We start from the raw sequence: 26,000 nt of genomic DNA, 5'->3' as shown, positions 1-26,000 counted from the left end.
GGAGAACATTGACCAAAACATTGACCCTCCCCAACCCAGAATTTATGCTGGTTTAAATTAATTTTCAGGTAAACCAGAGAGGATCCTGGGAATATATAAGCATTATTCAACTCTAAGTTAAAGAGTTGTTAGTTAAAAAAAAAAAAAAGACTAGTCTCTGCTTTTATGTGTCAATAAGGAAAGACCTAAACTTATTCTGAGGAGATCTGCCTGATTTCTATTCACTGGATGTGATGTTTACAACTAATGAATTTTTAGTCTGCCCTTATCAGGGACAAAATCTAATGGCTATACGCTAGCATCCTGAAGCTGACACAGCTTACTTGACCCTGAAGAGATGATCTCAGAAAATAGGAACAGGGAATATGTAAGTAATGCATGGCAGAAGTACTGTTAAGACTGAATGAGACAGACAGTTTTTCAGATAAAGATCTCATATCTAAAATATATAAAGAACTTTGTCAAATCTATTAGAATACAGGTCATTCTGCAATTAATAAATGACCACAGGATATGAACAAGCAATTTCCCAAAGAAGAAATGAAAGCAATTTATAGTTATATGAAAAATGCTTTAAATCATTATTGATTAGAGAAGCACAGATTAAAAGAACCTTGAGATATCATTTTACAGTGACCAGATTGGATAAAATGATTGAAGGGGAAAGTGACAAATTTTGAGAGGATGTGGAAAAACTGGAACACTCATTCATTGTTGGTGGAATTGTGAATTGATCCAAACATTTTGGAAAGTGGTCTGGAATGATGCCCAAAGACTTATTAAACTACCTATACCCCCTTTGACCCAGCAATACCACTACTTTATCTATTTCCAAAAATGATTAGGGAAAAAGGAAAAGAATCTATACGTTCTAAAATGTTTAAAGCAGCCCTCTTTGTGGTGGCAAAGAACTGGAAATTATGGGGATGCCTGTCAATTAGGGAATGGTTGAACAAGTTGTGGTATTAGGATGGAGTAATACTGTGCTATAAGAAATGATGAGCTCAATGATTTTAGAAAAACATGGAAAGAATTGTATGAAATAATGAATATTGAAATAAACAGAAACAAGAAAACACTGTATACAGGAACAGCAATATTGTGGGGACAACTTTGAGTGAATAAGTTATTTTGACTATAATAAATACCCAAAATAACTATAAAGGACATATGAAGAAAGATGCTAACTGCACCCAGAGAAAGAACTGATAAAGACAAATATAGAGAGAATAATTTTATACACACACACACACACACACACACACACACACACACACATACACACATACACATACCTATTTGTGTCTAATGATAGCCTTCTGGGGAGTAGGGAAGAAAAAAGAAATTTATATAATTTTTTTATATATTTGAAAGAAATAGCAAGTTGAACATAATAGTTTTGCAGTTTCATGTGCAATCATTTTTTAAATTGTACTGTTATGGAAATGCTTGTTTAATTCTATAAATCAAAAATAAAATATCTTTAAAAGACTGAGAAAGATGAAAAATCCTTCACAAACTCTAAAGTGTTATTAAAATGTCGGGTTCTAAAATATTACCATACAGTGTTTTACAAGATATGTGATTTCTGCTTCTCAGAAAGCAAATAAAATTCAGCTAACAGCATATAGAAGAGTCAGTATCCACCATTCTAAAGTAGAAGAAAGGCTGAAAACAGGCAGACAACTTTCCACCAAGCAACTTCGTGCTTCTCCCTTCCTATTTCCTCATACCTTTTTCTGTTCTGTCAGACTCAACCCTACTTCTCCCTCCCTAGGGGTGTGTCAGGAGGAGAGGAGGTCTCTTTCTGTCAACCCCACACCTAGGAAAGAAAAAAATCCTGGAACACATCCTGTTCAGCTCTAGCCACCCAGGAACAGCAGCAGCACCTGCAGCAGCAGCAGCAAGAGAAAGCAGTTAGACACTGGACTCTAGAAGATGAGATCGGGTGTTATTAGTGAGTGTGAGTCTCATAATTTCTTCCTCCCCTTCAACATTGCTTCCTCTCCTGCCCAATGGGAGAGGGGGGAAAAGGGGGGAAAGGGAGGAGAAAGGAAAGGAGAACCAAAGGAATAGAGGAGAGGAAGGGGCAGAGAGAAGAAAAGAGAATCAGAGAAGGAAAAGGAATCAGAGAGGAAGGGAAGGAGGGAGAGAGTAGGAAAGAGAGAGTAAAATTAGAGCTAGAGTAAAGGGAAGAGGAGGAGGGGACAGGGAGGTAAGAAGAGACAGCTGGACCGAGTGTGGATAAGCTGGTTGGGCTGCTTTCACCCTGGGGAGAAACCTTCCCTCCTCGCTTCCACTTCCAAACCCACTCTCAGAAAGGGGATGGTGATAGATGGGAGTTGGGAATTGCAGTGTTTAGACTACATGGACATACCTTAGGAAAGGATGGAGGTGGGGGGTGGGGGGGAGAGGTGCAAAACAGAGAAGGGAGCAGTGAAAGATGTCAGAGTAAGTTAGCATTTTCTAAGCTCTAAAAGATAAAAATATTATTTATGTATTTCTTCATACTCTTTCATCTTTTCCATTTTAGTGATTGAATGTTGTCTCCCTACCCCCAGCAGGAATAGTAGACAGGACAATGGTGAGGAAAGAGGGTTTATAAAAAAACAAACAATAAAAATCTTTTAGCAAGAATAGCCTTTGCCTTGAAAAGAGAAAGCAAGGAAGTAGGTGCTCAGCTCTGGTGAATCAGAAAGAAATGATTCACAATGCCACGTTCTTTTCAGCAATTGAATACGGTCCTTGGGTGGAGGTAGCCAGTTTAAAAGGATACAACACGAATGATGGTAGAATTGATAACATTCTAAGTGAGTATAAGTGAGCAAATCTGAGGTTCAATCATTGCAATTTGTTAGCAATTGGTAGAAGCACAGTGAAAATATTTTGAAGGCAAAAAAGAAAAGAGGTTAGGGTGAGCAAATAAATGAAGTATTTATTTAGGTTTCATGGTAGACACTGTGATGTTGAAAGGAACATGATACTGGAAGCCAAGTGACTTGGGCTCACAGTATCACAAAATATCAGAGCTGAAAGAGGCTTTCAGACATCTAGTCTGTATCTGAGGAAAAGTTTCCGTAGAGATCTTCCAACTCTTAAAAATAAATATTCATGTGACCTGTTTTGGGAAGTGAAAATGAAAAGTAGAGAAAAACAAATAGCTGCCTTTGTTTCCTTCCAAAAGGGCTTGATTTGCTCTTTAAAGTTTTGTTGTTCAAGTTCTCATTTATCCATATTTTTTTTTGTACAATATATTTTGAATGTTTGTTTTATTTCTTGCTCCTTGTTAAGCATGCTGGTTTCTTAGTTGTTTGAGATATGACCCTAAAACACAAAAAAATAAATGAATGTTAGGTGTGGAAGGAACCTTAGAAATTATTTAGTCCAGTCTCCTCATTTCATAGATAAGGAAATTGGAACTAGGAGAAACTGAGTGCCTTTCTTAAGGTCATACAGCTAAGTGAAGAATCTGGGACTGGAAAGTTCTAACTTCCAGTTGTCCAATAAGCTTTGCATGTTTATGGAGGAGGGGAGGAGGGGTTTACCCAATATGGGATGATGATGATGATGGTGGTAGTGATGGCGATGGTGATAGTGATGATGATGGTGGTGATGGTGGTGATGATGGTGATGATGACGATGACGACAATAACAACAATAGTTTATTCCCTTTCCTTTCTACTTCCTGAATTCATAGTTGTTATGATTGAGCTCAACACAGTTCCAGAGGCAAAGTCTGGGCTAGACTTGTTGTTGCTTTGTTAAAGCACTGAATGTTGCATTATTTCAGAATCTCAGGGACAGGCTGGGGACCTATAATCTTTCAGCATTCCCAAAGTGGTATGATCCCGTGCAAAGTCTAATTGCACTCCTGGTCTGAGCAAAAGTAGAATGCTGCAGGACTCAGTCCTTATCAGCCAGCTGGAAAAGAGTGTACAGAATGAAAGAATTATAGATTCCCCTTCAGTCTAGAATTCCTAATCTGACTATTCCTCTGTGAGGTTCAGACAGGACTAGAAGCTGGACCTGAGATCCCACTCTGTCTCTGAGGTCTGAGCCATATCACTACTACCTCTTGGGGACTTGCCTCTTTTCTCAGTACAATGCCCTCTGTCTTTGAGAATGCTACCCTTGAGCATGGCTCACCCTCTTATTCCTCCTAGGCTCAGTCTTGGGAGCAGGAACATTTGCTAAACCTGCTTCTGAAAGTTTCCCTATTTTTAATACCTTTAATAACCCTTAAAGTATTGAAGTACCATAGAGACACACTTAAAGAACACTCCTAAAAGATATAAAGAATGATTAAATAACTGGAGATATTAGGTACTCACAACTGGCTCATATCAATATAATATAAATTAAACTTCTACCTAAATTATTTACATATTTAGTGCCATACCAAATTATCAAGAAGACATATTATAGAGCTTGAGAAAATAATAAAATCATGTAGAAGAGCAAAAAGATAAAGAATCTCAAGGAAAATAATGGAAAACAGGAATAAAGGAAGAATACCAGTTCCAGATCTCAAATTTTACTGTCAGTATTAATCATCAATATTATTTGGTATTTTTTAAAAGAAATCATTGGAACAAATAAGGACTCTAGAACTAGAAACAAAAAAAAAATGGTTAATGATCCAAAATTTGAGAAACTGAGAATACAACGTATGTAAAAAGAAACTCTTTTTGGAAAAAGTACTGGGAAATCTGTAAAGCAGGTTGGCAGAAATTAGGTTTTATACAACATGACACTGTATTCAAAAGGGATATGTGATTTGAATGTTAAAGTCCATATAGTTTCCTAAAAATTATAAGAAAACTGGATCTTATATCTGTCACTACAGCTGAACTCTTTTTTTGTTCTTTTTTTAACCCCATTATTTTTTATTAATTTTTTTAATCAACAAGAACCCTCCTCTTCCCATCTCCTCTGTCCCACCCCTACCGCACAATTGAGAAATAAAGAAAGAAAAGGAAAATCCATGTTAGAAAGATGTATAGTCAAGCAAAACAAATTCCCCCATTGGCCACGACCCCCTCAGAAATGTCTCATTTTGCACACTGAGTCCATCAACTTTTGATCAGGAAGAAAGTGGCATGTTTCATCATTAATCCTCTGGAATTACAGTTGGTCATTATTTTGATCAGGGTTCTAAGTTTTTCAAGGTTGATTGTCTTTAGACTGTGATTATTGTATAAACTGTTGTCCTTGTTGTCACTTTGCATTAATTCATACAAGTCGTATAAGGTTTCTCAACAACCATCCTCAGTATTCCATTTGTGTTTATGTACTACATTTATGTACCACAACTTATTCAGCAACTCCCTGATTTGTAGGGATGCCCATTCAGATTCCCATTCTTTGCCACCTCAAAAAAGAACTGCTTTACATTTTTTTATGTCATTAGTTAGACTATATTTTGCTTAGGACTAATCCCTCTCTTAATCTAAACTCTGTATTCCCCCTTCTCCCTGCTCCTTTTCCCCTCTTGTTTCCCTATTAAGTGAAATATATGTCTGTGCCCTACTAAACATTCTTCCACCCACTGACCAATTCAGATATAAATGAAGACCAAGTGTCACCCACTCACCCACCCACTCCTTCCTTCTTATTTTTATATATTGTTGAAGACTACACAGGGAGATCATTTGCCTCATCCTTCCTTTCCCTTTGTCTCTCTAAGTGTCTCTTTGTCTTGCTTTTTGTCATTTCTTAATATTATGAAAACAGAACCTCTCAAAGGCTCTCTGATTCATTTGACTCTCTCTGTGACCACCATATTATGATAGTGTTCTGATGGGATACATGGATCATCTCCCTTTTTAAAACAGTACATAGTTTAACTTTGTTTATTCCCTTATGATTGCTTGCTCTTGTATACCTTTGTGTGTTTCTCTTTGTATTCCTTTGTATTTCAAAATTTCTATGTGACAGATCTTTTCAGTAAGAATGCTTAGAAGTTCTTTATTCCATTAAAGGACTAATTTTTGCCTTTTAGGATTATAATCACTTTTTTTGGATAAATTATTATTGATTATAAGGGAGTTTTGCCTTCTGGAATATTGTATAAGAATATTGTAACCAATTCCTTTTTAGTAATGGCTGCTAAATCACCTCTGTGAGCCAGATTGTAGCTCTTTGGTTCTTTCTTGATGGCTATTATCAGTATTGTTTCCTTGACCAAAAAGTTCTACAATTTTGCTATAATGTTCCAGGGAGTGTTCATTTTGGGGTCTTTTCAGGAGGTAGCCAATGGAGTCTTTGTATTTCCACTTTCTCTTCTAAGAGATTCCAGAAAGTTTTCTTATTTCATTTCTTGAAATATGATGTCTAGGGTTCTTTTTTTTATGCTCATGGCTTTCAGGTATCCAGTGATTCTTAAATTATCCCTTCTCAATATATTTTTCAGGTCAGTTGTTTTTCTGTAAAGCTTTTGAAAAGCTTGTATTTTCTTGGTTTTTTTTTGTCAGTCTTTTGACTTTGTTTTAATATGTCTTGTCTCATACAGGCAACATTTTGTTTGGTCCATTCTAATTTTCTAGGATTTTATTGTTTTGGTGAGGTTTTGCACCTCTTGTGCGATAATGTTAATTTCTTTTCCAAATCTTTCTTCCATAGCTCTTATTTAATTTTCAAGTTTCCTCTAGTGGTTACATTTCACTAATTAATTATTTTAAAAAATTTTAAACTGTTGTGTTATCTCTTACAGGAATTTTAGTTGAATGTGCCCAAGCTGTGTTTTTCTTTGAGGATTTCTTCATACATTTCATTCTCTTCTTCTAAATTTGTGTCTTGAATGTTCCTGTCATCATAATAGCATTTTTAAATGGAGTTTTTTGTTTGCTTATTTCTCCAGCCTATTACCTGACTGGACTATGTTTATACAGGGCTCTTCACACTTCTGTTGGGAATACGTAGGCTAACCTTGAGTATTTGGTTCCTGATGCTTTTTTCTTTGGATACTGAGTGTTTTTATTTTAAGATTTTAGGGACAGCTTCTCTCCCCAATAGTAGCCATCTATGGTTGGATTCTTTTTCTTTTGCTTACTCATTTTTAGTGACTACCTTGGCTATTAACTTTGTATTTTAGTTAGTTTCTAGGTGTGGGGAAGAATGTCTCAGGTTTTTTATGCTATTATTTTCTGAACTCTATCTGAGGGCCTGACTTTGGGTACTCCTCTCTGCCCCTGAGCCACTGCCAGATTCACCAGCACTATTGTCACTGGAAAATCCTTTTGTTCCTTGTGGTCATCCCCCCCAACAGCTGCAAGCTTCGGCTCACTCCTCAGAACCACTAGGGCCTCCACACCTCTGCTGCCACAATCACCAGTGTATGCTTACCCTTCCCCCACAGCAACAGCCTGGAACTCCATCTGATCAGTACACCAGGGCCCAGTCCCCTTCAATCTTCCCCTGGCCAGTCATCCATCCAACTCCCACACTAACTGTGAGGCAAAAATTCCTGAAGCTGAGGCTGCCAGCCAACACACCTGGTCCTAGGACTTGTTATTTGCTGATTCAGCAGTATTTTCCTGAAGGTACCTGTATTTCAATCAGGCTAGACCATCACCCTGAAAGACTGAGTCTTTTCTAAGGTCCTCCCAAGATCTCTTAGGAGAACAATTGTTTTAACCCCGACTTTTAACTATTTCTGCCACTCAAAGTGTACTTTGAGGCATTATTTAAATTATCTATGGGGGAATTTGAGTGAGTCAGGTACTTTCCTGCCTTATTCTGCAATATTCCTAGAATTTTCCAATATTTGATGATTGAAAAAAAATTTAAGATATAGTACTCTGAACCAAGTGGTACACTCTTTGTGAAATGAGAAGAATGACGTATTTGAGGTTAACTGCAACCAGAGACTGGAAAAGTTAATATATAGATTCATTGAGTGAACATTGAAGAAGCATCAGCTGATTGATAGTATCACATGGAGACTATGGAAGCAACAGTGAGGAGTTAAAGCAGTTATCTATATTGACATTATTTTTCTAGCAGTCCTCTCCCTTAATCTTTCTAGCAACTATGGCTAGAGGGGAGAATCGTTAATTTAAAAGGAATGAAGGAGATCATAAAAGGTGAAACCAATAATCTTATTTACATAAAATTAAAGCCTTTGAAAGATTTTGTTAACATTCTTAATTTTGTTAAAGTTATTTGATACTAGACCTCATTTCCTTTTTTATAAGGTTTCTAGACTGTTGAGATATATATATATATATATATATATATATATATATATATATATATATATATATATATATATATATATATATATATATATATATGTCGTTTTATTTTTCATTTCTGGAATAAAACAAGCATTTCCATAACACAGCAAAATAAAAAAAAGATGATCGTATTTAAAAGTACAAATGTACTATGTACAATTTGCCATTTCTTTCAAATGTGTAACAAAATTATCTTGTAAATTGCTTTTATTTTCTTTCCCTTCCCCCTCTCTGCCCCAGAGATCATTACCATTACACACAAATCAGTGTGTGTGTGTGGAGATGGGGTATAAAATTATTCTACATATACTTTTGTTTATCATTGAGAAGGCAAGAAATTCAATATAGGCTATACATATGTAATCATGCAAAACATATACATAATAGTCATGTTGTGAAAAAGGATATAGACAAAAAACTCAAGAAAAATAAGGTTAAAAGAAAGTATGCTTCAATCTGTATTCGGATACCACCAATTCTTTCTCTGAAGATGGATAGCAATTTTCATCATAAGCCCTTCAAAGTAAGGTTAAAAGAAAGTATGCTTCAATCTGTATTCGGATACCACCAATTCTTTCTCTGAAGATGGATAGCAATTTTCATCATAAGCCCTTCAAAGTTGTCTTGGATTGTTGTATTGCTGAGAATAGAACAGAATAATTCATGGCTGATCATCTTACAGTATTGTTATTATTTTTTATGCAGGTCATTTCACTTTGCATCAGCCCATACAAGTCTTTCCAGGTTTTTCTGAGAGCATCCTGCCCATCATTTCTTAGAGTACAGTAGGATTGCATCATAATTACATACCACAACTTGTTCAACCTTTTCCACAATTGATGGGCATCCCCTCAATTTCTAATTCTCTATGCCCAGAAAAGAGTGGCTATAAATAGTTTTATATATATAGGTCCCTTTTTTTGTTTGTTTGTTATCTCTTTTGGGATGCAGACCTCATAAGTCAAAGGATATACATTATTTTATAGTCTTTCAGGCACAGTTCCAATTTGCTATATAGAATGGTTGAATCAGTTCACAACTCCGACAACAAAGCATTAATGTCTCTACAGGGTATTGTTATTCATGGAAATGCTTTTGATCTAAAAACAAACTTGGCCTGGATCCTGCTATTATCAGACACCATTTCTATCTTAGTAGATTTTCAGAGATATTTTTATCAAAACACTTCTAACGGTACATGGGTACTAAAGGTAGAACTACCTTTATTTTTAAAACTTTCTTTGGATATCAATACAACAAAAATGACTGGTCTTTTATTGTGATATAGGATCTTTTGCCTCATTTTTTGTGTATTTTTCTCTGCTCTCTCTAATAGTCACTCATTCAGAATAAGTAATGATCATATAGTATAAAAAGAGAAAAGAATACTTAAGAGGCCATTTTAGATAATTAACCCACCTATTAGCTATAGAAACTGTAAGCTGTCACTAATAAGAAAGTGTTTCTAATGATACTCAAAAAATTTCTTGGAGTAACAGAGACTATACTGGTTTTGTTGCAGATCGTTCATGTATCTAGCATGAGGTAATATAAATGAAAAACATGGTTTTTAATCAAGAAAAAAAGTTAAATTCATATTTGTTTTGTTAGTTTTTGTAGCCTTTAATTATTTGAAAGGAAGCAGTGAGGTGTAGTAGATAGCTGATCTCAAAACCAGAAAGATGTGACTTCAAGTACCATTTCTGACATATACTTTTGACCGTGGGCAAGTTACTTAGGTTCTCAGTGCTGTAGGTCGCTCTCTCTGTAAATAACACAGAAAGTCCCTATTTGCAATGGTAGAGAGAATTTCCTCATCAAGGAGTTAGTTAGCTATGCTAATGAAATCTCCAGTCTAGTATCTATCCTAATTCTATATACCTTAGGTGTGGTGGATAGGAATTGAAGAAAGGAGATTTTGGTTCAATATCAAGAAGTTACTATTAATTAGATCTTTCTAGAAATTGAAAACTGTCTTTTGAGACAGTGAGTTTCCCATTAATGTAGATATTCAGAGAGAAACTGTTGGAATGCTTTAGTGAATTACTTCATTGGGCACAGGATTGAACTAGACATCTGAGGTCTCTTCAATTCAAGATTCTATATTTTCTTGACATTCCAAATCACGAATAAAAGTTGACAATTTTAGTTTTTGTTGTTGTAAATGAGTACTTTTTGGGAAGGATGACTCTTTTTAAAAGTATAAGTGGTTAAGTCCTATGTGTTTTTGTACAGTGGCTACATTTATACAATTCTGATTACACTATAACTTTGAAGTAGGCTTTAGACAAAAAAAAATCAAAGCAAATGTTAAAGCTTTTCCTTAATGAAAAAAATTAAACTTTTTTCATCAATATTACTTCGTTATGTACATAAACTCTCTGCAACAAAACCAGTCAAATCATCAAGTCTCTATTGCTCCAAGAAATTTTTTGAATATCATTAAAAGCATCTTATTATTGAGAACTTACAATATGTATAGATGAGTAGGACTATGTGCTCCCCAATAAGATATAGGAAAGATAACATGTGGGTTAATGACATAATGAGTCTTCCTTGTCATGAATTTTTATAGTAAAATCTTGTTGTTTTCTCCTAGATTACGTGAAGGGTCCACTCTTTCTTTTTGCCTTCATATGTTCTTGGTATTTTGGATACCTAATTGCAGAGTCTATACCTGATGAATCTTTGTCTAATGCTGTCCATACTATTCTGAACATTGGAGAGAAACCTGTCCTCAAATGTAAGTGCTGAAGCATTTTTTCTATTGTAAACTGGCCTTCTGTTTTAAATATTATATGAAGACTGCTGGAGGCAGCTGGTGACTTAGAGGCTAGAGCACTGGGCCTGGAGTCAGGAAGACCTGAGTTCAAAAATCCAGCCTTTGATACTTCCTCGCTGTATGATCCTAGGCAAGTCACTAAAACTCTGATTGCTTGGCAGAACGTATCCCCTGAATTTGCTAGGGAAGGAAATGGCAAACCACCCTTTACCAAGAAAACCCCAAATGAGGCCACAACCCTAAATGATGAATGATGAAATGATGAACATGATGAACATGATGAAAATTGTGAGATATCTACACACACACACACCTATACACATATACATATATATATACACATATATTTATATACACACATATACATGTTGATATAAATTCAGTTTACCAAGAATACAGTCAGAGCCAAGAACAAGTAGGCTAAACCTTTTCATTTAATTTCATCAAGCATTCATTAAGAAAACACCTATTATATTAGGTGAACTTTATTAGACCCCAGGGAGACAAAGGAAAATTGAAGCACTCCCTCTCCTCTAGTAACTTGTGTTTTCCTGTCTCATAATGAACAAATTGGTTACAGTGATGAAGTATTTGGAATGTATAGATTGTATAGTGCCTGGCACATAGTAAGTGCTATATAAATATTAGCTATTATTATTATTATACTAATTATTTCTAAAACTTCAAAGTCCCTAGGAATATATATGTTTATACAAAATGTTCAGATCATACCTGGAAAATATTATCTTCAACATCCAATAGAACAGAAGCACAAATAATTCTTAAATAATTCACCCAAAGTAACTAGCGATCAATAGATTTCTTGCCTCACATTTCAATCTGTCATTTGACAAAAAGAGAGTAGTGTCCTTTTGTCAGAAATAAATTAAGCACTGATGCTAAATTTTAAATTGTTAATATTCAAGTGGAAAAAAAGTCTTATCCTTTAAAAAAAATTAAGTCAGTGTTTTTATAAAGATGTAGGGTACTGTCCTTTAAAGTACTGCCCTTTCTTTCAAAAAAATTATTCAATTTCATTTTATTTTCAGTTCCAAATTCTCTCTCTCCACCTTCCTTCCCCAATCATTGCGAAGAAACATAAAACCCATTACAAATATGAAGTCTTACAAAAACAGTTTCCACTTTAACCACGTTCTTAAGAAAGGAAGGAACAAAGGAAGAGAGAGAAAAAGAGAGAAAGAGAAATATGCTTCAATTTATACTTTTAGTAGACGTCATTTTTCATCATGAGTCTTGTGGAATTGTGTTAAGCAGAGTTACTAAGTCTTTCACAGTTGTTTATCTTTACAATATTACTGTTGTTAGTGAACAATTATTTAAATTGTTCTTCTGGTTCTGCTCAATTCATTTTGCATTGGTTTACATACATCTTCCTAGTTTTTTCCTGAAACCATTTCCTTTATGATTTCGTAGAGCACAATAGTACTCAATCCCATTCATATTCCAGTTTTTTGCCAGGACAAAAAGCTAATATAAGTATTTTTTTTTATACATGGGTTATTTTCCTTTTTCTATGATCTTTTTGTTTTATATACCTTATAGAAGCCTATTAGCTGGCTCAAAGAGCCACTGTTTAATGGTTTGCATAGCCTCAAATTACCTTCCAGAATGCAATATAATAATATTCAAAGTATAACAGCCATCTCTGAGCCAAGACTCTGATCCGCTGCCATGTCCTGCCCACCTGAGAATTATGACAATGAGGCTGTCTATGATCCCTACGCTTACCCAGAGGACTATGGCATGCACACAGGGAACCCAAAACAGGACTTGGTCTATGAACCCACCAGTATGAGCAGCCGACCTACCAAGTGATTCCAGAAGTGATCAAGAGCTTTATCCAATATTTCCATAAAACCGTCTCCGACCTCATTGGCCAGAAAGTCTATGAGCTTCAGGCAAGTGAGGTGTCCAGTGACATAATCGATCAGAAAGTCTACGAGATCCAGGACATCTAGGAGAACATTTGGACCAAGCTGACTGAAAGGTTCTTCAAGAATACTCCCTGGCCAGAAGCAAAGTCAGCAACGATGCCGTCTTCCTGATCCTTCATAAGGAGCTTTATTACAGGCACATCTATGCCAAAGTCAGTGGTAGGCCTTCTTTGGAACAGTGGTTTGAATCCTACTACAATTACTGCAACGTCTTCAACTATCCTCAATGCTGATGGCCCTGCCCGCCTTGAGCTGCCCAACCAGTGGCTATGAGATATCATCTATGAATTCATCTACCAGTTTCAGTCTTTCAGCCAGTACCGATGCAAGACCGCCAAAATAATCAGAAGAGGAGATCGACTTTCTTCGTTCCAACTCCAAGATCTGGAACGTCCACAGCGTCCTGAACTTGCTTCACTCCCTAGTAGACAAATCCGATATCAACCGACAGTTGGAGGTCTACACCACTGGAGGTGACCCTGAGAGTGTGACTGGTGAGTATGGCCGGCACTCCCTATACAAGATGCTTGGCTACTTCAGCCTGGTGGGGCTGCTGCTGCTGCACTCCCTCTTGAGGGGTTACTACCAGGCCATCAAGGTGCTGGAGAACATTGAGGTCAACAAGAAGAGTATGTGTTCCCAGATGCCCGAGTGCCAGGTCACCACTTATTACGTGGGCTTTGCCTATCTGATGATGCGCCGATACCAGGATGCCATTCGTGTCTTTGCCAGCATCCTGCTCTACATCCAGAGGACCAAGAGCATGTTCCAGAGGACAACGTACAAGTGTGAGATGATCAACAAGCAGAACGAGCAGATGCATGTGCTGCTGGGCATCGCCCTGACCTTGTACCCCATGCGCATCAACTAGAGCATCTACCTGCAGCTGCCGGAGAAGTACTGCGACAAGATGCTGCGCATGCAGAAGAGTGACCCGCAGGTGTACAAGGAGCTGTTCAGCTACTCGTGCCCCAAGTTCCTGTCCCCCATGGTGCCCAACTACGACAACGTGCACCCCAACTACCGCAAGGAGCCCTTCCTGCAGCAGCTGAAGGTGTTTGCAGACGAGGTGCAGCAGCAGGCCCAGCTCTCCCCATCCGCAGCTTCCTCAGGCTCTACATCACCATGCCTGTGGCCAAGCTGACCAGCTTCCTGAACCTCACCGACAGGAATTCCTCATCTAGCTGCTGGTCTTCAAGCACAAGATGAAGAACCTAGTATGGACGAGCGGCATCTCGGCTCTGAATGGCGAGTTCCAGTCGGCCTCTGAGGTGGACTTCTGCATCGACAAGGACATGATCCACATCGCTGGTAACAAGGTGGCCCGCTGCTACGGAGACTTCTTCATCCCACAGATCCATAAATTTGAGGAGCTCAACCGAACCCTAAAGAAGATGGGCCAGAGACCCTGAGTGTGCACCACGTCTCGCCACATTTATGCAGAATTCCTGTGGATGCTGATGTCCAGGTGGCAGCACTTTTCCGTCTTGTAGTGCCCAGAGCAGCAGACCTAACTTGCTGGGGTCGAACATTTAAATAAATCTCAGGAAGAGAAAAAAAAAGTAGAACAGAAAAAGAAGATTGTATGCAAAGCTGTATCATGTTCAGCTTCATTTTCTTCTTAATTTCCTAATTTTAATTTTCTGATTTTTCTTCTCCTTTTTCATTTTGATAAACCTGTTGCTATTTTTTCATAGTCTGTGCCGCAAATTATAAGAAACAGTAAAACCCTCATATCGAATATGCATATTCAAGTAAACAAATCCTTAAGCCTTTTCTTTTTTACAAATATATGTCTCGTTCTGCACCCTAGTTCGTAACCACACTTTTAGTAGGTGAGTAGCATTTTTCATCAACAGCCTTCTGGAATTGTGAGTATTCCAGATTCTCAAGCTGTTTTGAGATGTTTTTCTTCACAATTTTGTTTTTATTGTGTCAATTGTCTCCATATTTTACTTTACTATTTTTCGTCTCCTGATATATCTTTAGAAAGCTTAATGAGTTGATATAGTTTCTTTGTCTTGATGAAAACACCAAATATTCAAATATATTTTAGGTTACACAGTTAAAAGGGGGAAATGTATTCCCTAGAGTTACATGCTATACCCAACTTTCATCAGAAAGATCCACATTTTGTTGCCTTAATTTTGAATTTTTCCTAAAAATGTTTAAATGGTTTATAGCCAAGGAAAAGTAAAACAAATAAAAATTTTAGTACCCATTTTTTCTTTTTTGAAGGAGATCTAAAGAAGTCAAATTTTTTCCATCACTCTTTATGTGATCCATGTACTCTTTTCTAATCTTCAACCATAACTTTTTAGGTAATAACTCATGTCTGCTCCCCTTTGTAGAAAAGAAAGATAAAATGCATATCCACTGGACAACTCATTATACTCACTGAGCAACTCATTTTTTTCAAAAGATAGTATTTTGTTAGCCCTTCAATTTTCTTTTGGTTTCACAGGGCTTCTGCTTCTAATGCTTAGTAAAAGGAATGGGAATGAACAGTGAATTCAAGCATTCTATTTGGCATTGTAGTAAAATATGTTCAATGTGAAGGCCTTGTAGTATTGAAACACAGTGGGGGGTTTTTTAAATAAAGCTAGAAAACCATATACTTATTAATAAGAACCTCATAGGAGGTTAGTATGATGAAAATAAAGCATTTTTAGATGATAACTGTTCCTTTTGTAGGACAGCTACAGGAATATGTTTCATAGTAAACCTAATGACCAAAATTTTTATAGTCTTGAACTATATAGAAAAATGGCTTTGCCACTAGAAGAAAATATATAGTTCTATTTCTTTTTTTATACAGGATAAGGCTGCCAAATTCATCTAACTTTTGCTGCAAAAAAATATTTTTGCATCCATTAAAGTATTGAGTGCGTGATTAAATAATTATCAAAAACATTTTCTTCATGTAACAACAAACTAAGCAGCTATTTTCGACTCCTCGTCATCTTGCTTGTTATTTTTTATAACACAATAGTACTCCATCACAATCACACACCACAACGTGTTCAACCATTTCCCAATTTATAGACATCCCTTCAATTAGCAGTTCTTTGCTATCACAAAAAGAACTGCTATTCTATAAATAGGTCCTTTTCTTTTCGTTTTTTATCTCTTTGGGATATAGACCTAGTAGTGGTATTGCTGGGTCAAAAGCTGTGCATACATTTTTGGATGTATTTCCAAATTTCTCTTCAGAATGGTTAGATCCACCAACAATATATTAGTATCCCAATTTTCCCAAAACCCCTCCAGTATTTGCCATTTTCTTTTTCTGCCATATTAGCCAATCTGATAGACGTGAGGTGGTACCTCAGAACTGCATTTCTCTAATCAATAGTGATTGAGAATATTTTTTCATATACCTATAGATAACTTTGATTTCTTTGCAATATCCATTGATCACTTATCAATTGGAGAATGACTTTTGTTCTTATGAATTTGACTCAGTTATCTATGTATTGGAAAAATTAGACCTTTGTCAAAGAAACTTGCTGGAAATTTTTTTCACAGTTTTCTGTTTTCCTTCTAATTTTGACTGCATTGGTTTTGTTGGTACAAGACCTTGTTAACCTAATATAATCAAAATTATCTGTATTATTTCATAGTGGTCTCTGTCTGTTGTCTGGTCATATATTCTTCCCTTCTTCATAGATGTGATTAGTAAACTGTTCCATGCTTATTTAATTTGCTTTTAAAATAACTCTTTATGTCTAAATCATGTTCCTATGTTGATCTTATCTTGGCACATGGTGTGAGATGTTAATCTAAACCTAGTTTCTGACACACTGCTTTTTGATTTTCCCAGCAGTTTTTATCAAATGGTGAACTCTTCTCTCAAAAGCTTAGATCATTTGTCAGACACTAGATTGTGGTGATCATTGCCTACTGTGTCTTATGTACCTAATCTATTTCACTGATGTACCACTCTATCTCTTAGCCAAGACCAGATTAGTTTGATGATGATTACTTTATGATACAGTTTGAGTTCTGCTATGACTAGGCTACCTTCCTTCACATTTTTTCATTAATTCCTTTGATTTTCTTTACCTTTCATTCATCCAGATGACTTTTGTTATTATTTTTTCCAGCTCTATAAAGTAATTTTTTGGTAGTTTGATTGGTATGACACTGAATGAGTAAATTAATTTAGGTAGACTTGTCATTTTTATTATGTTTGTTCAGACTGCTCTTGAGGAATTGATATTTTTACAATTGTTCAGATGTGACATTATTAGTGTGAAAAGTATTTTACAATTGAGTATAGCTCCTGGGTTTGTCTAGGCAGGTAGACTTTCAAGTATTTAATATTGTCTAGAGTTTTTTAAAAGGAATTTTTTTTATCTCTTCTGGCTGGACTTTGATATATATATATATATATATATGCTGATGTTTTATATGGGTTTGTTTTATGTCCTGCAACTTTGCTAAAGTTATTCATTATTTCAATTAGTGTTTTAGTGGATTCTCCAGGATTCTCCAAGTATACCATCATACCATCTGCAAAGAGTGATAGTTTTGTTTCCTCATTACCTATTCTAATTTCCTCAATTTTTTTCTTCCCCCACTGCTATAGTAAGCATTTTTTATTTATTTCTTTTAAGTTTTCAACATTCGTTTTCACAATATTTTGAGTTCCAAATTTTCTCCCCATCTCTCTCCTCCCCATACCCCAAAATACCTTGCATTCTGATTACCCCTTCCACCAATCTGCCCTCCCTATTAACACCCCTCCCTTCCCTTATCTCTATCTTCTCTCTTGTCCAATAGGGCAAGATAAATTTCTGTACCCCATTACCTGTATTTCTTATTTCCCAGCTGTATATGAAAACAATTCTCAACATTTGTTCCTAAAACTTTGAGTTCCAACTTCTCTTCCTTCCTCCCTCCATATCCATTCCCACTGAGAAGGCAAGCAATTCAATACAGACTATATATGTGTAGTTTTGCAAATGACTTTCATAATAGTCATGGTGTGTAAGACTAACTATATTTTCCTCCATTCTATCCTGCCCGCCATTTATTCTATTCTCTCTTTTGACATTGTGCATCCCCAAGAGTATTTAGTAATAATTGCTTGGTGGATTTTTTTAACATTTATTTTGCCTTCTGGTTCTAAAATATCAGGGCAGTTTTCCTTGCTAATTTCATGAAAGATAATGTCTGGGATCTTTTTTTGATCATGGCTTTCAGGTAATCCCATAAGTTTTAAATTGTCTCTCCTGGATCTGTTTTCCAGGTCATTTGTTTTTCCAATGAGATATTTCACATTATCTTCAATTTTTTTCATTCTTTTGGTTTTGTTTTGTAATTTCTAGGTTTCTCATAAAGTCATTAGATTTCATCTGTTCCATTCTAATTTGTAAAGAACTATTTTCTTCATTGAGCTTTTGAAACTCCTTTTGCTTTTGGCTAATTCTGATTTTTAAAGCATTCTTCTCCTCATTGGCTTTTTAAACCTTTTTTGCCATTTGAATCAGTCTATTTTTAAAGGTGTTAATTTCTTCAGCATTTTTTGGGTCTCCTTTAGCAAACTGTTGACTCACTTTTCATTATTTTCTTGCATCACTCTCATTTGTCTTTCCAATTTTTCCTCCACCTCTCTTACTTGATTTTCAAAATCCTTTTTGAGCTCTGCCATGGCCTGAGCCAATTGTATATTTTATTTTGAATGTTTGGGAAGCAGAAGCCTTAACTTTTGTGTCTTCCTCTGATGGTAAGCATTGTTCTTCTTCATCCAAAGGATGGGAGAAAATACCTGTTCACCAAGAAAGTAACCTTCTATAGTCTTATTTGTTTTCCCTTTTGGGGCATTTTCCCAACCAGGTACTTGACTTTTGGGTCTTTTGTCAAGAGTAGGGTGTACTCTGGGGACCTGTAAGTTCTTAGTTCCTCCAAGGTGGCACAATCAAGGGAGAGGAGTTTACTCCCTGACCAGGCTCACGGCTGAGATTCAGATCAGCTACTCAATTCCCTCAGGGGCTTTAAACTGAGGGGTCCAACAATGGAAGCTGGCTGCTGCCACTGTCACCACAGCCACGTAGGACCAGGGTCAGGGGAGGACCCTACTACCTTGTCACCGAGGTGGAAAAGCTTTCTCACTGACCTTTGAAGCTGCCTTTGGCATTTGTGGGTTGAGGGATCTGTGAACTGCTGCTGCTGCTGGGGATTCCACCCCTGAATCCTGCTCCAGCTCTGTTCCTCCTGGTGTCCTATTCCTTCCAGTGCTGCGTAGCAAAGGCTGGGCTGTGCTCTGCTCTGTGTCTGGTGTGACAGACCTATTCCATCAGCCTTTCAGATCACCCTGGGCTAGAAATCTCCTCCACTCTGTCATTCTGTGGCTTCTGCTGCTCTAGAATTTGTTGAGAATCATTCTTTACAGGTATTTTATGGGCTGTGGGAGAAGAGTTAGAGTATGTGTGTTTTTCTTTTCCACCATCTTGGCTCCACCCTATAGTTAGCATTTCTAGTATAATATTGAATAATAGTGGTAACAATGGGCATCTTTACCTGGTCTTATTGGTAAGCCTTCTAGCATATCCCCATTGAAGACATTGCTTGTTGATGGTTTTAATAAATACAACTTATCATCTTAAGAAAAGCTACATTTATTCCAGTGCTTTCTGGCATTTTTAGTAGCAATGAGTGTTGTATATTGTCAAGAGCTTTTTCTATCTCCATTGAGATAATCATACGGTTTCTGTTGCTTTTTTTAATTAATACGATCAATTATGCTGATCGTTCTCCTAATATTGAAACAGGCCTCCATTCTTGGTATAAATCCCACCTATTCATAGTGTACAATATTTGGGATATATTATTGTGAGCTCCTTGATAGTATTTTATTTCAAATTTTTTCATCAATATTCATTAGAGAAATTGGTCAATATTTTTCTTTCTCTACCTTTGTTCTTCATGGGTTAGGTATCAGCATTATATTTGTGTCATAAAACAAATTTACTGGGATTCATTCTTTTGCTTATTTTTCCAAATATTTTATATAGTATTTTAATTAATTATTCTTTAGATGTTTTGTAGAATTCACTTGGTTCTAAGGATTTTTTTCCTGGTGCACTCACTGATGCCCTGTTTAATTTTGTTTTTTAACATGGGGTTATTTAAGTATTCTACTTCCTCTTCTGTTCATCTGAGCAATATATATTTTAGTAAATATTCATCCATTTCACTTAGGTTGTCAGTTTCACTGGGCAAAATAACTCCTAATAATTATTTTAATTTGATCTTAATTGGTAGTACAATTACCCTTTGGATATAGGATACTGATGATGTGATATTTTCTTTCCTTTTTTTAAATCAGATTAACCAGTGGTTTATCTGTTTTATTGGCATTTATATAAAAACTTATCCTAGTTTTATTAATTAGTTCAGTGTTTGTTTGTTATTTTCAATTTTACTGTTCCCTCATTAAATTTTCAGGATTTCTATTTTTGTGTTTAGTAATTTTTAATTTGTTCTTTTTCTAATTTTTTTATTGTATGACCTTTTTTTATTGTATTGATCTTCTCTTTCTCCCTTTTAATGTTGTATTCTTTAGAAATATAATTTTCCCAAGCACCATTTTGGCTGCATCCTATAAATATTGGTATATTTTCTCATTGTTGTCATGATCTTTAATGAAATTATTTGTTGTTTCTATGATTTGTTCTTTTTGAACAACTCATTCTTTCAGAATAGGTTATTTATTTTCCAATTAATTTATTTTTGTTTCAGTAAATCTTCATTCGCTTTTAAATTTAATATTTTCCCCAATTATATGTAGAAACAACTTTTATACTTTTCTTTTTCAAATTTTGAGTTCCAAACTCTCTCTTTCTTCCCCCCTCCCCTCATTGACAAAAGTAGTCAATTTGACACATTATATATGTGTGTGTGTGTATACAATCATGCAAAACACAATTTCATGTAAGTCATGCTGTGAAAGATACCACAGACCACCAAAAAAATCCACTACATATGAAGAAAATTAAAAATGTATCTTCAGTCTGCATTCAGGCTCCAGCAATTTTTTCTCTGAAGATTGGCAGCATCTTTCATCATAAGTCCTTCATAATTATCTTGGAGCTTAATGTTGCTAAGAATACTAAGTTATTCACAGTAGATCATCATACAATATTGCTGTTACTGTGTACAATATTCTTATGGTTTTGCTCATTTCACTTTGCATAAGTTCCTAGAAGTCTTCTCAGGTTTTTCTGAGAGCATCTTGCTCATCCTTTCTTATACCACAATAGTATTCCAACACAATCATATCCAATAACTTTCTCAGTCAATCCCCAATTGCTTAACATCCTCTTAATTTCCAATTCTTTGCCACCACTAAAAGAGCTGCTATAAATATTTTTGTACACATAGGTACTTTTCCTTTTTGTTTTTCATCTGTTGGGGATGCAGATCTAATACTGGTTTTGTTTGCTCAAAAAAAAAAAATGCATGGCTTTATAGCCATTTGGACATAGTTCCAAACTGCTTTCTAGAATGATTGAGTAGGTATACAACTTCACCAATAGTCCATTAATGTTTTAATTTTCTGACATCCCCTCCAACATTTGTCATTTTTCTTTTCTGTCATAATAGACAATCTGATAGGTGTGGAGTGGTAGCTCAGAGTTCCTTTAATTTGCATTTCTCTAATCAGTAGTGATTAACCTCTTACTATCTCAGCATTTTTTTTCATATAACTATGGATAACTTTGATTGTTTTGTCTAAAAACTGCCTGTTCTTATTCTTTGATCATTTATCAATTGAGAAAATTCTATAACTTTGCCTCAGGTTTCTGCACATTTGAGAATGAGGTCTTCATCAGGGAAACTTGCTGGAAATTTTTCAAAGTAATAATTACCAACTATGTATTTCCCTCCATCCTATTTTCTCCTGTTTATCCTACCTGTCTCTTCTTTTACCCTGTCCATTTTCAAAAATGTTTTGCTTCTGACTTTTACCTCCCTAAATCTGCTCTCTATTCTATCAGCCCCACCCCTCATCTTATCCCCTTCCCTTCCTACTTTCCTTTAAAATAATATATACCCAACTGAATGTGTATGCTATTCCCCCTTTGAGACAAATCTGAAGGTTCATGCCACCTCCACTCCTCCCTTTGCCCATCTTTCCCTCCACGGTAAATCTCTTTAGAGCTGCTTTTATATCAGATAATTTAACCAGTTCTACCTTTCCCTTTCTCTCCATTCATTCTTCTTTCTCACCCCCTAATTTTCTTTTTTAAGATAATCATTCCATCATATTCAGCTCACACCTGTGCTTTCTGTCTAGGTATACTCCTTCTAATTGCCCTGATAATGAGAATGTTTTAGGAGTTATAAGTATAATTTTCCCATTTAAGAATTTAAAGTTTAACTTTATTGAATCCCTTATGATTTCTCTTTCCTCTTTACCATTTTTTCCTTCATTTGAGTCTTATATTTGAATGTCAAATTTTCTATTCAGTTTTCGTCTTTCATCAGGAATGCTTAAAAGTTCTCTATGTCATTGAATATCCATATTTTCACGTGAAGGATTATACTCAGTTTTTCTGGGTAGGTGATTCTTGGCTGTAATCCTAGCAATTTTGCCCTCTCAGATACATATATACTTTTGAGTCCTCTGATTATTTAATGCAGATAATCTTGTGTTATCCTGACTATAGCACCACAATATTTGAATCATTTCTTTCTGGCTTCTTGCAATATTTTCTTTGACCTGGGAGCTCTGAAATTTGGTTTTAATATTCCTGAGAGTTTTTATTTTGGGATTTATTTCAGGGATTAATCAGTGGATTTTTTTCAATTTTTATTTTACTCTATGATCCTAGAATATCAGGGTAGTTGTCCCTGATAATTTCTTGAAAGATTCTGTCCAGTCTTTCTATCTTTTTTTGATCATGGCCTTCAGTTAGTTCAGTAATTCTTCAACTATCTCTCCTTGATCTATTTTCAAGTCAATTTTTTCCAATGAGATATTTTCTTCTATTTTTTCATTCTTTTGATTTTGTTTTTAGTGTTCTTTAGTATCTCATAATTTCATTAGCTTCTAAATCCCGATTGTAATTTTTAAGGAATTATTTTCTTCAGTGAGCCTTTGTATCTCCTTTTCCATTTGGTCAATTCTACTTTTAAAGGAATTCTTCTCTTTTTTTGTATATCCTTTTCCATGTGATGAATTCTTTTCAAGGCATTGTTCTCTTCGCTGGATTTTTGTACCTCTTTTACCGTTTGATTTATTCTGATTTTTAAGATGTTGTTTACTTAAATATTTCTTTTTCCCAACTGTTGACTCTTTTTTTAGGATTTTCTTGCATCACTCATTTCTCTTCCCAATTTTTCCACTACCTCACTTACATGCTTTTTAAAAACTCTTTCTGAGCACTTCCATGGCCTGGGGCCAATTAATATTTTTCTTTGACCTTTGAATGTAAAAGTCTCGGCTTTGTTGTCTCCTGAATATGTGTTTTGATCTTCCCTGTCAGTGTAGTAACTTTCTATACTCACAATCTTTTTCTGCTGTTTGCTCATTTTCTAACCTAATTTCTTTATTTTTAATTATATTTGATTTTTCAATTTTATAGAAAGACAATTTTTAGCATTCATTTTTAAAAGATTTTGAGTTCTAAAATGTTCTCCCTCCTTCTCTCTCCTCCCCTCTTCCTAAAATGGTAAGCAATTTGATATAGGTTACGTATGGGCAATCATGAAAAACATATTTACAAATCAGTCACAGTTCTTTTTTTATGTATTTATTTTTAGTTTCCTCACGATTTTGAAATTTTCAACTTTTCTCCCCATCTCTCCCCTCCATCCACACCACAAGACATTGTGCATTCTGGTTACCCATTTCCCCAATCTGCCCTCCTTTCAATCACACCCCTGCCTTCCCTTATCCCATCGTCTCTCCTTTCTTGTAGGGCAAGTTAGATTTCTATACCCCATTACCTGTATTTCTTATTTCCCAGTTGCATGCAAAAATGATTCTCAACATTCATTCCTAAAATTTTGAGTTCCAATTTCTCTCCCTTCCTCCCTCCCCACCCATCCCCACTGAGAAGACAAGCAATTCAATATAGGTTATGTATGTGTAGTTACTTCCATAAGTCATGTTGTGAAAGACTAACTGTATTTCCCTCCATCCTATCCTGTCCCCCATTTATTCTATTCTCTCTTTTGACCTAGTCCCTCCACAAAAGTCTTACTTCTAATTACTACCTCCTCCCATTTGCCCTCCTTTCTATCATCCCCCTACACCTCATTTATCTCTTTCTCCCCTACTTCTTGTAGTTTAAGATGGTTTTCTTTTTTTTAAGCATTAAGAATTTTTCAAATTTAATTTTTTAAAATAGGAAAATGTATCAGAATGGTACAGGTAATCATATTGACTCACAATATCTGGCCTGGAGTTGCTGGACTTTTTATTAACTGAATTCCTTTTATTTTTTTATAGTTTGATTTATTTAATTTTAGATTTCAACATTCATTTCCACTAAATTTTGAGTTCCAATTTTTCTCCCCATCTCTCCCCTCCTCCCAACCCATAATGCCTTGCATTCTGATTATCCCTTCCCTCAATGTACCCTCCTTTCTATCATGTGCCTGCCTTCCTTTATCCCATCTTCTCTCTTTCCTTGTAGGGCAAGATAGATTTCTATACTCCATTACCTGTATCTCTTATTTCTCAGTTATATGGAGTAACAATTGTCAACATTTGTTTCTAATACTTTGAATTCCAACTTCTCTCCTTCCTTCCCTCCCCACCCATCCCCACTGAGAAGGCAAGCAATTCAATACAGGCTATACATATGTGTCATTTTGCACAAAACTTCCATAATAGCCATGTTGTGAAAGACTAACTGTATTTCCCTCCATCCTACCCTGTCCCCCATTTATTCTGTTCTCTCATTTGACCTTGTCCCTTCCCTAAAGTGTTTACTTCTAATTATTTCCTTCTCCCATTTGCCCTCCCTTCTATCATCCCTCTCACCCCACTTGTCTCCTTCTCCCCCACTTTCCTGTAGTGTAAGCTAGATTTTCATACCAAATTGAGCGAGCATGTTATTCTCTCCTTAAGCCAAATATGATGACAGTATGCTTCCCTTTTTCACCTCTCATCTCTCCCCTTTTCTGTTCCATTGAAAAAGCTTTTTCTTGCCTCTTTTATGGGAGATAATTTGCCTCATTCCATTTCTCTATTTCTCCTCCCAATATATTCCTTTCTCACCCCTTAATTTTATTTTTTTAGATATCAATCCTTTCTATTCAACTCACTCTGTACTCTCTGCCTATATATACGTGTGTGTGTGTGTGTTTGTGTGTGTGTGTAATCCCTCCAACTACCCAAATACTGAGAAAAATTTCAAGAGTTACAAATATTATCTTTCCATGTAGGAATGTAAACAGTTCCACATTAGTAAATCCTTTCTGGTTTCTCTTTCCTGTTTATCTTTTCGTGATTCTCTTAATTTTTGTGTTTGAAAGTCAAATTTTCGATTCAGTTCTGGTCTTTTCATCAAGAATACTTGAAAGTCATCTATTTCATTGAATGATCATTTTTCCCCTGAAGTATTATACTCAGTTTTGCTGAATAGGTGATTCTTGATTTTAATCCTAGTTCCTTTGACTTCTGGAATATCATATTCCAAGCCTTTCATCGTTTAATGTAGAAGCTGCTAGATCTTGTGTTATCTTGATTGTATTTCTGCACTACTTGATTTGCTTCTTTCTGACTGCTTGCAATATTTTCTCCTCAACCTAGAGACTCTGGAATTTGGGTACAATATTCCTAGGAGTTTTTCTTTTTGAATCTCTTTCAGGTGATTGGTGAAATCTTTCAACATTTATTTTACCCACTGTTTCTAGAATATCAGGGCATTTTTCCATGAAAATTTCATGAAAGATGATGTCTAGTGTCTTTTTTTAATAATGACTTTCAGGTAGTCCCATAATTTTTAAGTTGTCTCTCCTGGATCTATTATCCAGGTCAGTTGCTTTTCCAATGAGATATTTCAC

At 35.7% G+C, this 26,000-nt stretch overlaps 1 protein-coding gene and 1 pseudogene across 5 annotated transcripts in view; both read left to right on the top strand.

Moving 5' to 3' along the window:
- Positions 1-1,786: 1,786 nt before the first annotated feature.
- Positions 1,787-26,000, top strand: part of FAM3B (FAM3 metabolism regulating signaling molecule B) — a 71,575-nt gene continuing 47,361 nt past the window's right edge. For 2 of the 5 annotated variants that reach the window (XR_011968176.1, XM_072614776.1), the window contains exons 1-2: positions 1,791-1,963; positions 10,837-10,980. Coding sequence is in view for 4 of the 5 variants with exons in the window: in XM_072614776.1 (XP_072470877.1) it covers positions 1,939-1,963; positions 10,837-10,980 (169 nt within the window). In the remaining variant the exon portion in view is untranslated. Of the gene's footprint in view, positions 1,964-10,836; positions 10,981-26,000 lie in introns of all 5 variants that reach the window. The other 3 variants (XM_072614777.1, XM_072614779.1, XM_072614778.1) reach the window with 3 other exon arrangements.
- On the top strand, positions 10,997-17,322 carry LOC140506983 (eukaryotic translation initiation factor 3 subunit L pseudogene; annotated as a pseudogene).

Source organism: Notamacropus eugenii, chromosome 5, assembly GCF_028372415.1.
Source record: "Notamacropus eugenii isolate mMacEug1 chromosome 5, mMacEug1.pri_v2, whole genome shotgun sequence".
NCBI classification, from domain to species: Eukaryota; Metazoa; Chordata; class Mammalia; order Diprotodontia; family Macropodidae; genus Notamacropus; species Notamacropus eugenii.
The sequence above is the reverse complement of the archived record's forward strand: the minus strand, read 5'-3'. Positions and strand labels throughout refer to the sequence as shown.